This window comes from Corvus cornix, chromosome Z (genome assembly GCF_000738735.6).
Source record: "Corvus cornix cornix isolate S_Up_H32 chromosome Z, ASM73873v5, whole genome shotgun sequence".
In the NCBI taxonomy this organism is placed as follows: Eukaryota; Metazoa; Chordata; class Aves; order Passeriformes; family Corvidae; genus Corvus; species Corvus cornix.
The window spans coordinates 11,627,450-11,639,494 of NC_046357.1; the positions used below are offsets into that span (position 1 = coordinate 11,627,450).

The following is a 12,045-nucleotide window of genomic DNA, read 5'->3' on the forward strand; positions in this document are numbered from 1 at the left end:
GGTCCTTGGCTCCAGTGGAAGCTGTGAGAATGAAGCAGCAAGAGAATGAGGGAGTACCATAAGCAGGCATGAGAGTGAGTCCATGTATATGCATGAAGTGCATGGTTAATATTAATTTCTTATAGCCTGTGTCTATGAGATTTGATTAGGAAAGAGACCAGCTCTGAAGTATATCAACTGTAGAAGTCAATATTTGTATTTCTGAGTACTTAATTCCCACACTTTGCCACCTTAAAAGGAGGGATATGCATGTATATATGTGTAAGTGAAAAAGTCCAGGGGGGAAAAATATACAACTAAAACAGCATGTGAAGGAAATAAACAAAGGAAATACAACTGCTATGTAATTACACATGGACTGACTTGTTCTGATAATGTCCTACTGTATTGCAGACCTTCCTCCTTTGTCAAGATTGGAAGGGGAATGGCAGCATTGAGGGCCCACTTGGGAGCAGAGCAGACAGGAAAGTGTTTGCCCACCCCAGTGGAAGGGTGGTCATACATGATAACATCCTTCAGTATGTCTTCATATGATCTGTCAGCTACTTATTAAGAGTGGAACTACAACAGGGAGTGAGAGCTTTTAGTCTCAATAAAGATTAGTACAACAGGAATTTGTCAGAAAATATAGATCTATAGTTTCAGGAATTGCCCATTTCCTTGATTAGTAAAAAAAACCAATTTATTTCTCGTAAGTGACTCTCATTCCTTACATTCACTCTAAAAGGATATCACATAACTGTTGCTCTTTATTCTCAATATATTATTTAATGTGAAAGCCACATTTCAGCCTTTGATCTATTTATATGCTCCTTGTAAATATGAAGAGAGACTTTCTTTGGATTTGGTTCATTGTACCTTAAAAATAATTCAAATACCACAGGTTTCATTGTAAACAATGAAGGATTCCAGCCCTTGGGTCATTGCTGGTTTTTAAAAAAAACACACTTGGAATTGCTTCAGTAATTATCAGTGTTCTCTTATAAAACTAATTAGGCTTTTCCTGTGTTGGAAAGAAGATTAGAGGTCATATAGTTCAAAATAAGTTTTTGGACATTTCCAGATAAAGGAAAATAAACTCTTCATTAATAAGGTCAGCTTCTTTAATGTTTCTGAGTTCATAAGGAAGTATGACCTGAAGAGAACTGGCAGGGACAAAATTATGACTCTTCTAAGGAACAGCAGTTTTATTCTGCAGTCTTTGTAAAGTCTGAGTGATGTGGTCTGGCTCTTGAACCTGACATTGAGTAAAATGCAGTAGACAATGTGGGCAAATGGCATTTTCCTCTGAAGACATGCTGTCTTGAGAACTATACCGTGGCTAACAGTATCCTCCAAAACTGAAATGTGCTTTGGAATAATTGGATTATGTTTTCTTTCAGTTATGTGTCAGTAAAATGCAATCAGTACTGGAGCTGGGGGAAACCTTCTCCGTGTGTTTTCATTGGATCCTTGGTTTATCTACTGCAAAAAAAAAGAGGCTGCCTTTTTTTCTATGCTTTGCACCTGTATTAAGTATTGAAAAGGCATAGTGGGTAGCCATTGGAGTCATGATAAGAAGTATTTTTTAGTAATCAGACTTGTGTGCCTTTGCTCACTGTGCTTGTTCCATGCTGCATTGCAAAGCACAAGAATTCAAGGAAGTGTGTTGATTGTGATGTCACCAAATTCAAGCATATCAGGAAATGTGTGTAGCCGAATCAGATTTATACAAGTACATCCTTCATCTCCATACAATATTAATTTTCCAGTTGTAGTAAGTATCAAGAAAATTTTTGAATGGGTTAAAACAGAAGTGTGCAAGTGACTCTGAGTTGTTTCCTTCTCCTGCACAGCATAATAACCTAGAAGATCAAAAATTCTCTTTTGGCCAGTAGTGTCCCTTAACCTTCACCCCTTTGCTTTGTTCTTTGTTCAGATGATTAGGTGTTTTCCATCTGCACCTCTATGGCAGAAGAATCTGTGCTTGTTAATTTGAGCTGACTTCCTAAGGAAGCTGGGCTTATCTGATAATGTGTTGTCTGTCCTCTCACCCCTGCAGTAACCTTTGAACACACTGCTCAGGTTCACTTCAGTCAGGAGGAGGAGGTGAGATCTCAGCATACTGTGTCCTTACAAACTTGGTGAAACTCTGCAGTTGGAAAATGGCTGCAGAGTGAAGTCAACCTTTACTGGACTGCAATTCAAACCTCTCTAGCATGCCTTTTCTGATGTCTAATAAGGCCTAGGGGTAATCCATAATAATATTGTCTTAATATGTAACAACAATAAATCATGAACAGGCTTGCAAATATCCCAATACATATTTAGTCTATTTTTGATTGTATTTGGGTTCACTGTGTTTCTCAGAAGAGTTTGGTTTTTGTTGTTACCATCTGGAGAGCAGTGTTGTGCTCCTAGTAGTCATTGGTGTGCTTGTATTTAAACATGTACTCGATGACTAATTGATATGGCAAGGGTTTCCAAAATCAGGAGTGAGATGCCCAATTTTCCTTTGAAAGTGTCTTGTTCTTTTGAGTAGCTCATGCTAGGAACATTAAATGCAATGTCTGGCTTGGGAACTACTCATGTGGGGTACACTGAACAATACATGAAAAAATTACTCTAGTAGGACTAAGAATTTTTAAATTAGCATGCAGTTTAACTGAAAACAGGCATAAATCAGTGAGAGCAAAAGGCAAAGTGTGCAAAACTCATATTTTGCTTGAAAAACAGAAAGTGACTGAATAAGTTACCTTTTGATTATGGTAGAAATAAATCATCAGTTCCTACAGTGTCTCTTTGCTTTGTTCTGCCCTTTCAGCCCACTGCTCTGCCTGACTGCTCCACCTCTTCAGTATCACTGTGCTTTTTTTGTCTCCAGCTCATCGGTCCCAGCAGGGGTATTCTTCCCAGTAGTCTCTGTCTTGTTCTTGTTTGGTGGGGTTTTTTTGTTTTACATCAGTAACACAAAGGAGTCTTCCATTGTACTTTCCAAATCCATCTCAAAATTGTATACATTGCTATGATTAAAGTATTTGATATCTGCTTCTGCTACGTATTTTCCTTTCTTTCAAAAGGCAAGTCCTGGGGGTCTCAGTTTCTCTGTGTGTGTGTTGTATAGTCCAGCAGGTACTAAATACTTTCATAAAATCACCCTTGACTTGTGGCACTTGTTCATGAATTTGTCATCTCATGTCCTTGCCAGGTAAAGGTGCTTCTCATGCAAATCACTACCTGGAAATACCCTGCAGCTCTTCCAGTCTGCAGCTTGCTTATTTGTATTTCCATAGTGTCTGACAGTCTTGGGATCAGAAAAAAAAAGGAAAAACTGAAAATACTGGAATGCATGTGCAGTTGCAAGTTTGCCTTACAACCTGAGACTGGTGACATACTTACCCTGTCTGGGGTGCACTTTTACCCTTGTTGGTAAAATTGCTTGCTAAAACACTTGCATCTGTAGGTGGTACTAGAGACCAGGAGCTTTAAAAATGTTGAAGTGTTGATCCTTATGTTGAGCTTGTGTGTTGTCTCCTGACTTCTCACTTCACCTTGCAGAGGCAGGCTGGGTGCCTGCAGTGGCTTTCCAGTATCTCAGAGGTGATGCTGCTGTTCGGCAGCTAGAGGAAGCAGTAAAGAGGGAATTTTTCTCCTTGTGCTTGACAGGAAAAAAACCCCACCAAAACAAATGTCTCATAAGACTGAAAGTTTGGCCTTGTGTACTCATGCACATTTACTGAATAATATATTAACACCCTGTCTTTGTTTTCTTTTCTTCCCCTGCAGATTAGGAAAAGACATTTGGTGCAGATAGGAAACTTAAATTATTTTATCAGCTTTCAGAAAGAGAAATAGCAGATTCTTAAATTAATTCCTCAAAACTGGGGAAAGCCAGATTCCCAAATGGGACTCAGTCTTCATTTATAAACGCATTTCAATGATTCATGTCCTGCAAATCTTTTATAAAGTGGAATGGTGCCATGTTATAAAACAGAGAGGGAAAGCCTGTATTTAGATTACTAGAGATTTTTGTCTCAACTTTGGAGATTTTTTCAAGGAGGTGGAAGAATGTACTCTATTAAAAAACAGCCAAGCTCTCTCTGCCTCAAATAAATCTTATTAATTCTTTTTTTTATTATTATTACTCAACTGGTTATAAAGTCAAAGACTGGAGGCTGTGGGATCAGCAAAGCTGTTCTAAAGAAAGCTAGTTCATCTTCTGTTTCTGTGTTCATTGCCTTTACTGTCAGCTGTATTGGCCATTTGCTTGGTTTCCGAGAAATGTGTACTTCTGGCATGGTTTTTCAGATAGGGGAATTTTTTTTTGGAAGCTTTCAGTTAGCAACAGTAGCATGCATAACTTGATATATGCATTTTTATGTGGATGTAAGTGTGTTTTCTTTCATTTTGAAGGTTGAAGTAGTATCTTTCAGCAGAGACAAGTAAAATGAGCTTTCTCCACCTGCTGAGCAGAGTAGTTTTTCTTCTAGCAAGGTTTGATCTAGGCACATACTTAGCACCTGCATTTCTGCCTGACAATATTTGGGATGATGGCTGTCTAGTATTGCCAAAAATTCAGCCTCTTATCATTCTCTACAATATTTTGGTGCTGTGCTGTGTAATTATTTTTCTTGAGAGCTTTTAATGTTCCATTTGGTGGCAAATTGTTGTGATGATACCTTTAGCTGTGGAGGCAAAATATAAATTGTAGCTGGAGAAAATTTATCGACCATGAGACTTTTTCTTTTACATTTAATACATATATTTTTACTGTCTTAATGGTTTCATCTAGATTTCTCCACTTAGTTTCCCTAAACCTTTTGTATAAGCTGACTTTTTAACCATTTCTTTTCAGGTATCTGCTTCTGGAGCACAGTTTTATATATAAAAACTCTGGCAAATAATCTTCAATTCACAGACATTTCTAAAAAACAAATCTGGAGGCTTGTGACTGTCAAATCAGGTTGCAGGCAGAAAGCAGTCTGGAAAGATTATTGGTTTTTTTTTTCTTTAGCTGTTTTGTTTGTTTGTTTTCAAAGTGGTTTCCAAGCACTTGACAATGAAAAAGTTTGGAGACCAGAAAACTCAAAAGTACAACAAAGCTTTGCAGAACTTTTGTGCTTAGAGAACTGATCTGTTACAACTGACTAAGTGTAAAACACTGTTTTTTTTTTTCTTTTTTTTTTTTTTTTTTTTTTTAAGAGAATTGAGCACTTGGTCAGCTGTGCTTAAAAAAAAGATACACGGAACCAATTAAGCCAAGAAATATGTAGTAACAGAGTCAGAAAGAGAGATACCAGTTATTTTCTGATTTCTCCTTTAAGAGGTAAAGTCTAAAGAGGCTGGTAATATCTTAGCTGCCCTCATTTTCTCAGTTTGTCATAGAACCTTTAACCTTCTTTACAGCTGACAAGGTTTTAAAGCAAAGCTGTCTACATGTATTTTCCCATTATTGTCTTGGAGAGCCTTCCCTTTCTGATCTATCTGATCACCAGTAGGTGCACTGACTGCATCAAAACATCTTTAAAAGTCATTTAAAAGTCTATGATGGCTACTGAGCTCTTTTAAATATAGGCCACCAACTGCTGGCTTCAGTGGTTAAGAATCTGAATCTAACTGTTCTTTTACTGTGTAAAAAGAAATTCAGAATTTCTTTTTTCTGACCACACGCACAAGGGTTCTTCCTCTACATGACATAAAGCCCTGGGCAGGAGTCAGGACATTCCCATGTGCTGTACCTTCCAACAGTTATTATGGAATCCTGCTTGTAGTAGCTGCTCTTAAAAAAGGGCAGTATACACTGCAGCCTGTCATGCCTTTGCTGTTGGTATGGCATGAATTTGCATGTGAATACTTTTTATATACACCCACAGTTTTTTTACTTAGCAAAGACTTATTGGAGGCTCTTTCCATATTTTAAAATTTCAAAAGAGAAAGACCTTTTCAGGCAAAGGCTTTAAGATGAATTTGCTGTGCTAATACACTCATGCTCAGTCAGGAGATTTGCAGTCCATTTGAGGATGAGATTGAAGTCTGAAGTACTAAATAAACAGCTATGTGGCAGCTTTGTACAGTATCCAAGGCTGGATCACACACCGAAATTAAGTCAACAAGGTCTGAATGTAGGAGAAAGTAAATATGGCATGGGCTGTGTAAACACATAGCTTTGCCTTAGGAAAGTTCCTTCATTGTTCTTGATAATGCTCAGGCCTCAGGGCAGAGATATTTCAAAACTGTGGATACAGCAGCTTTGGTTCACAGAGAAATGTTTATTCTAGGAATGATCAGAAATCTAAAAAGTGAGACTGTGAAATGGTGAAAAAAAATTGGAGTTTTTAAAGGAGGAGCTATTGGAGATCTGTCCAGTCATCTTCTATGTAAGAGGTTGCTGCAAGGCAGAGGATAAACTGTTCTTTGTCTCCTGGATATAGGACAAAGTAATGTGCTTAAAATGGAGCAAGAGATAGTTGTGGAGCACATTTGAAACACTGATGATAGTGCCAGTGAAGTGATACAAATACATTGCCCAAGGAAATGAGATTGTTATGGGATGTGCTATTGCTGATATTTTTTTAAGATGGACAACTGTTAAAAGTGGTTTAATTCTAATAGCTTTTGCTGGTGGAGACAATGGGCCTAGCCCCCTTCATACCATTTTTAAAAACAAAGACTGGCAATGTAAAGACATTTACATTTAGTAACAACTGCTCTTGTTGTGCTCCGGCCAACAATGATCAAGGTTTTGCCTTCTTCTGACAATGCTGAGCTTTCTTGTCCTACATAAATATCCCTTACTCCTAAGAGTGCCTCTGTCTAGAGGATAACATGCTTTTGATATCTTTCAGGGTAAGGAAAAACACCCTTTCCTTGTTTGATTTAGTCTTGAACTGATGGAAGGCAGCTTTCATCAAAAGAAAGGAAACTTCCTATTTTTAAAGTACTTCAATTATTTTGTAACTTTGTAATTAAAACAAACCTATAAATGGGAATCTTCTCTCCTGACTAATGGCCCTTAATTATGTGACATGAGGCTTCTAATTGCCAACTTTTCAGCAAGTTATAAAATGTGTATGAGAACACAGGAGCCAGGGAGTCTATTCTTGTTACAAAAGTTTGTGGTTTACAAGACTCTCATCATACCCTGCATGAGACTACATAGGTTCACTTCTGTGCCTGACTCTGAAACTGAAATTAAAACTGTGCTTTGAATTAGGAGAACTTGGTATGACTCAGATTTCTTGTAATGCACTGCTATGATGTTACTCTTAAAAATTTTTCAGTAGGAGGACAACTCAGTAAGCTATGTGTTGAAAGAGGTGCAGAAAACCAGATTTTGTTAGAATACACACACACACACACACACACAGTTGCTGAATCTACCTCATAAACCTGGCATGACCAAACAGGTTTTGCACAAACCTACACAGGTAATGTGTTTAGAGGGTTGGGAATAATATGAGAGGCTTGGGATTTAATTACTATCACAGTTCTCTCTCCTTCATATGGCATCAGGGCTTTTTATTCTTTCCTAGACTTTGCCAGCTGATAGGGGTCTGTCAATTGATTGCGATATAGAGCTTGAAATTTTGGGTTTGGACTTTTCTGCAAACTGGAAATAGCCTTCAAAGAAGTCCTCAGAAACAGATAAAAGTTACATATGCTTCACAAATATAAATCAGTCATTTTATTCATGTAACTCCCAGGCCTGAGTGGTCTTCAAGTTTTGTATGAAGTTAAAGTCTTGTGAGCAAAGTTTAAACCTGGAGATAACATCCCATATTTTCATTAATAGCATGGAGAAATACAGTGTGAAGACTCTGAGATATACCAGAATGCAGTGGGGGAATTTGGCACAGAGACTAATATATTTTATATGCTCGTTGGTTCTTGATTCATCTTTTCCTGGATTTGTCAGCCTCTGCTCCTGATTTGTCTTTTAACAAGTTGCACAGCATGGATATTACAAATTAGGAATATATGAATGATACTGGCTGGGGGCAGTGTAGCTTAAATTAGTGTGTGTTTAATGAGGTTTTCAAATGGTTTGAGAACACGCTGAAATTAAAATAACTATTATGTGTTATGGGTGTCCCTCCATATGTAACAGTGGTCTTTTCCATAGCATTTCTCTCATCTCTTGTGCTGCCTGGGCCTTTCCTTCAGACTGGTTATTGCAGACCAAGAGAAAGAAGAGAAATGGCCTCTTTTGAGCAGCTCTGGATTATTTGGCATAGTGCTGCTATGTTTCTCCTTGCGCAGTGCAGATTGGTAAGGGACAGAAGAGCGCTTCAGCCATTTCCAGCTGTCCCCTAAGGGAGGATTCCTTACAAAAATAAACAAAAAACCAAACTAATAAAAATACATAGTTGTATTGCAGGGATGAGGGAGCACACTCCTTGTGGCGCAGGGGACTTCAGTGAAAAGGGGTTTCTTTTACAATTACAGAGGCTTTTAGACAAAGGTTGTTGTTCTGCCAGTGATGTTCATCTGGCTTTGGAAGATATTTCTGAGTCAAGGTCAGGAGCGTTTCAAAATCTGAGCCTGGACAAAATGGGAACAAAGCTGTAGGCTTGGTCATATTCTCACATGAAAATGGCCCAGCTCCTGCTGTTGGTTGCTGAGAGAAGTCCTCTTGCTACCTGGGAGTTATAGTGTCTGGAAGGGTGCTCAAGTCTTCATAGATTGAAGCAGGGAAACCATGCACCAGGAATTGACTGAGCTTTTGGATAGGTTTTCCTTCAGTTTTTCCTTTTTGAGAACAAAATCTGAAGGTGGTTGATGTATGGGTGGAACTGAATGTGTTGCCTGGGTCCTGCCAAACAGCTGAGCTTCTCTTTATAAAACAAGAAACCTGTTAATCTTCAATGGACACACTAAACATCCAGATAAGTTTTTACTCTAAGGTCAGTAGTTGCAGCGACAAGTATCTTTTGATAGAGAAATGGCTCACTTTTTTTTCCCCATTATTTTTCCTCCAGGGGTTATTAGTTAACATTGTATTGAACCAGTGATCCTGGGTGATCAGGTCTGGTTCTGCAATGTCTTGGGCGTTCCATAGCTTTGAATAGCAGCAATATGAAAATTGAACAGAGGAAAGAAGAAAACAGATGGTGTGTTTGGTCTTAAGTGTGTAAATGAAGTAGGGGACATTTCCATTCACGATATACAGTATCTTTTGTGGATATGACATTTCATCTAAGATGAAGAGACTTATTCTAGGGGAATATTCTGCCATGCCTGTTCTGTTCTGATATTAGATAGTCCTGCAGAACACCTATGGACTATAGAGTTTTATATGTCTATGATTCTTGAAGAAATATCTTACTGAAAATGCATGAATCGAGGAGTTGTTGGGACAGAGAAGAGGTTTGTTTGCCAGATGAAGAAAAAGGAGTTGCTATGCCTGGGAACGTTACTGAAGAAGAAAAGTATATGGAACAAAAAGTGGCATTTGTGGCATACCAGGTCTAGAACTTAAAACTTTGTTGGTTTTTTTTTTTTATATCTGTATTTAATTTTAGAACTGACCAGCTTGTTGGAAGATGACGTTTACTCCCGCTTAAAGCTGCTATTCTTAAAACAAACAATAGAAGAATGTGGGAGAACTCAAGCCTCCGCTGCCTTTTAGCACTAGCTATTTTGTGCTTAAGAAGCTTAGTATATAGCCAAGAGATAGGTAAGTTTATTGCCATGTAATTCACTAACTACTTTTTCTCTGTAACTTCTGTACCTTGTAATTGCGTTGCTTTCCTACTATATGTATGTTCAAACCTGTCTCCTCTGTGGCCCCACACCATCCTAGGAATGGAGGCAGTGCCAGGCCTGGTCTTCTGCTTTCCAGCACCCAGCAGCATCTTCTAAACCAGTGAAAAACTGGGTGTTAAATTATCCATAGTGCCACTGATAGTCTGCATATGCATTGGTGTAAATGTCTGCATTGAAGCCTTTTGTTGGCTCTCTTCAACCGTTTCACACGTTATCATTAACTGCCCTTCTGTCATTAATCGCCCTCCATGTATGACGTGGAGGAGAGCAAAAAACTCGTTAGGTTAAAATCAAAGCTTGTGGTTTTGCCATTGGCCCAAAGCCTGCTTATTAGGCTAGGCAAGGAATAGGTATTGTGGAAAGAGGCAGCTGCCTCTGTTATACACATGGGTATAAATCCAGATCTCTGGTCCCTCTAGAAATGAGTGAGTCTGTGGCTGTCTAACCAGGCGCACAATCATTCAACAGTTTTAAAATACTGGCTAGACATGCATGCAATACAAATGTAAGAAGAATGGTTATAGATGTGAAAAATAGCAGTTGTTTTACAGTTGCTCATTTTTGACCTACAATTTTTGACTGTATTTTGACAATTTCTTTTCTTATATGATTTCAGGCTCTCTAGGGGACCCCCAGAATTTGAAATGTGTAACGCACAATTTACACAAAATGCTCTGTACTTGGGATGTCTCTTCTAGAGGAAGACGTGGACAAACTGACTTTTGCTATGCTACCAAGTAAGTCCCCCCCACATACCTGGTTGAAAAATACCAAATGATGAAAATACAGTTTTTCCTCAGTCACTGCCCATGGAAATTGTGATGCTGTTGTTTCCCAGCATCTCCCCATCAGTTTTCCTCGGGTGGTGCTCTCCCTAGGCCTTGTTAACTCAGGCAATGGCAGCGTTTCTGGCAAAATTGTTCCATGCTAACAATTTGCCTGCCAAAATCTGCTTGCTCTGTTCAAAGGACTGGAAGATGCTCTTATTTACTCAGACTTCTCTGTGTGTCTGCCTATCCCTTGCTCAGAGTTTTCATGAGGGATATCTTCAAAAGAGGTTCAGTCCAAAAGGAAATTAGAGTTGGAAGCAGTGAATCCTGATGTTGTGATCCAAGGCAGTAGAATATATGACCCAAGTGTTGAGATTCATGTGGATTTCATGTGGAAAAACATGAAAAATCTTTCAGCGACTGCCTCACAACCTTTGTAAATTTTAAGCTATCTGAAGAACACTGTATTAGAGAAAATGTAGAAAGTATTTCACAATTAAAACAGCTTTTCTGAAGTGAATGCAAGTTGAGAATTTTGAGAAAAGTTAAAAAAACTTAAATCTTCTGTGCGTTTTTCACTAATGAGAACTACATGTTCAATTCCCCGTGCTGTGGGTCTGCCAAATACTTATCATGGGCTAGGGATGAGTTCAAATCCATTCTGTATCTTAATCCTGCCCCCAATCCAGATATTTGTACTGTCTTTTTTTCCTGTAAATTCTGCAGGCAGCCCAGACTTTTCCTTGGGGTCCCAGGGCTTGGCTGCACTTAGTCCACCTACATGCTTGATTTTCTGTGTCTCATTATTCCTACTGCATTGCCAGCTATCATTTCTATTTTAAAAAAACACCGTATATATGACCCTGTGGCAAGAGTTCAGAAGTGCAGAGTTCATGAGGTATTGCCCTCTGAACAAGAACAATCATGTAGCTGCTGCTGTCTCTCTTCAGCAAAGCAGGACAGGCTGGGGTCCCTGAAGCAGAGAGTCAGAGATGAGCTTGGTGCAGACATTCCTGAAGGAAAGAGGTTGAGTTTTTCAATTTCCCAAACATCCTCTAATAATATATCAGTACTGAGGAGGAATAGCCTTTCTGAGCACTCAAGTCTCAGCTGGCCTTTGCTAGCCCAGAGTTTTGTGTGAATCTTAAGAGTTCAACCCAAGCTCTTGACTCCAGCCGATGGGAGCTCCAGGGTCCTGTTCCAGTTTCTAAGTGAGTAACAGTCCCTCAGCAGGAAGTCTGGCATTGTTCTCTCTGCTTTCCTTCCTGCCGTCATTCCCCCAAGAGAAAGGTCTGGATTTTTCCAAACTTTCTGCCTTTCTAGTTGCGTATCCGTGATAATGAGCAAAAGGACTTGACCCATCCATTATTGTTTCCTGTATATATCTACAATTCCAAGACAAAAGCCAGATCATGTTGTGCTGAGCACTGCACAAACATTAAGCACAGACTGCATTTTCACCTGGTATCTTAGGAATCCTCTGCCCTGCTGTCTGCTCTTTCCTTGTGAGCTGAGCAGCAGAAGGGAGCTA

The 12,045-nt window shown here is 39.0% G+C and overlaps 1 protein-coding gene across 2 annotated transcripts in view; it reads left to right on the forward strand.

The window, feature by feature from the left end:
* Positions 1 to 12,045, forward strand: part of LIFR (LIF receptor subunit alpha) — a 51,594-nt gene that overhangs the window by 10,581 nt on the left and 28,968 nt on the right. For both annotated transcript variants that reach the window (XM_039567513.1, XM_039567512.1), the window contains exons 2-3: positions 9,501 to 9,655; positions 10,361 to 10,481. In XM_039567513.1, the coding sequence (XP_039423447.1) occupies positions 9,574 to 9,655; positions 10,361 to 10,481 (203 nt within the window). In that variant the 5' untranslated portion in view covers positions 9,501 to 9,573. The remainder of the gene's footprint in view (positions 1 to 9,500; positions 9,656 to 10,360; positions 10,482 to 12,045) is intronic.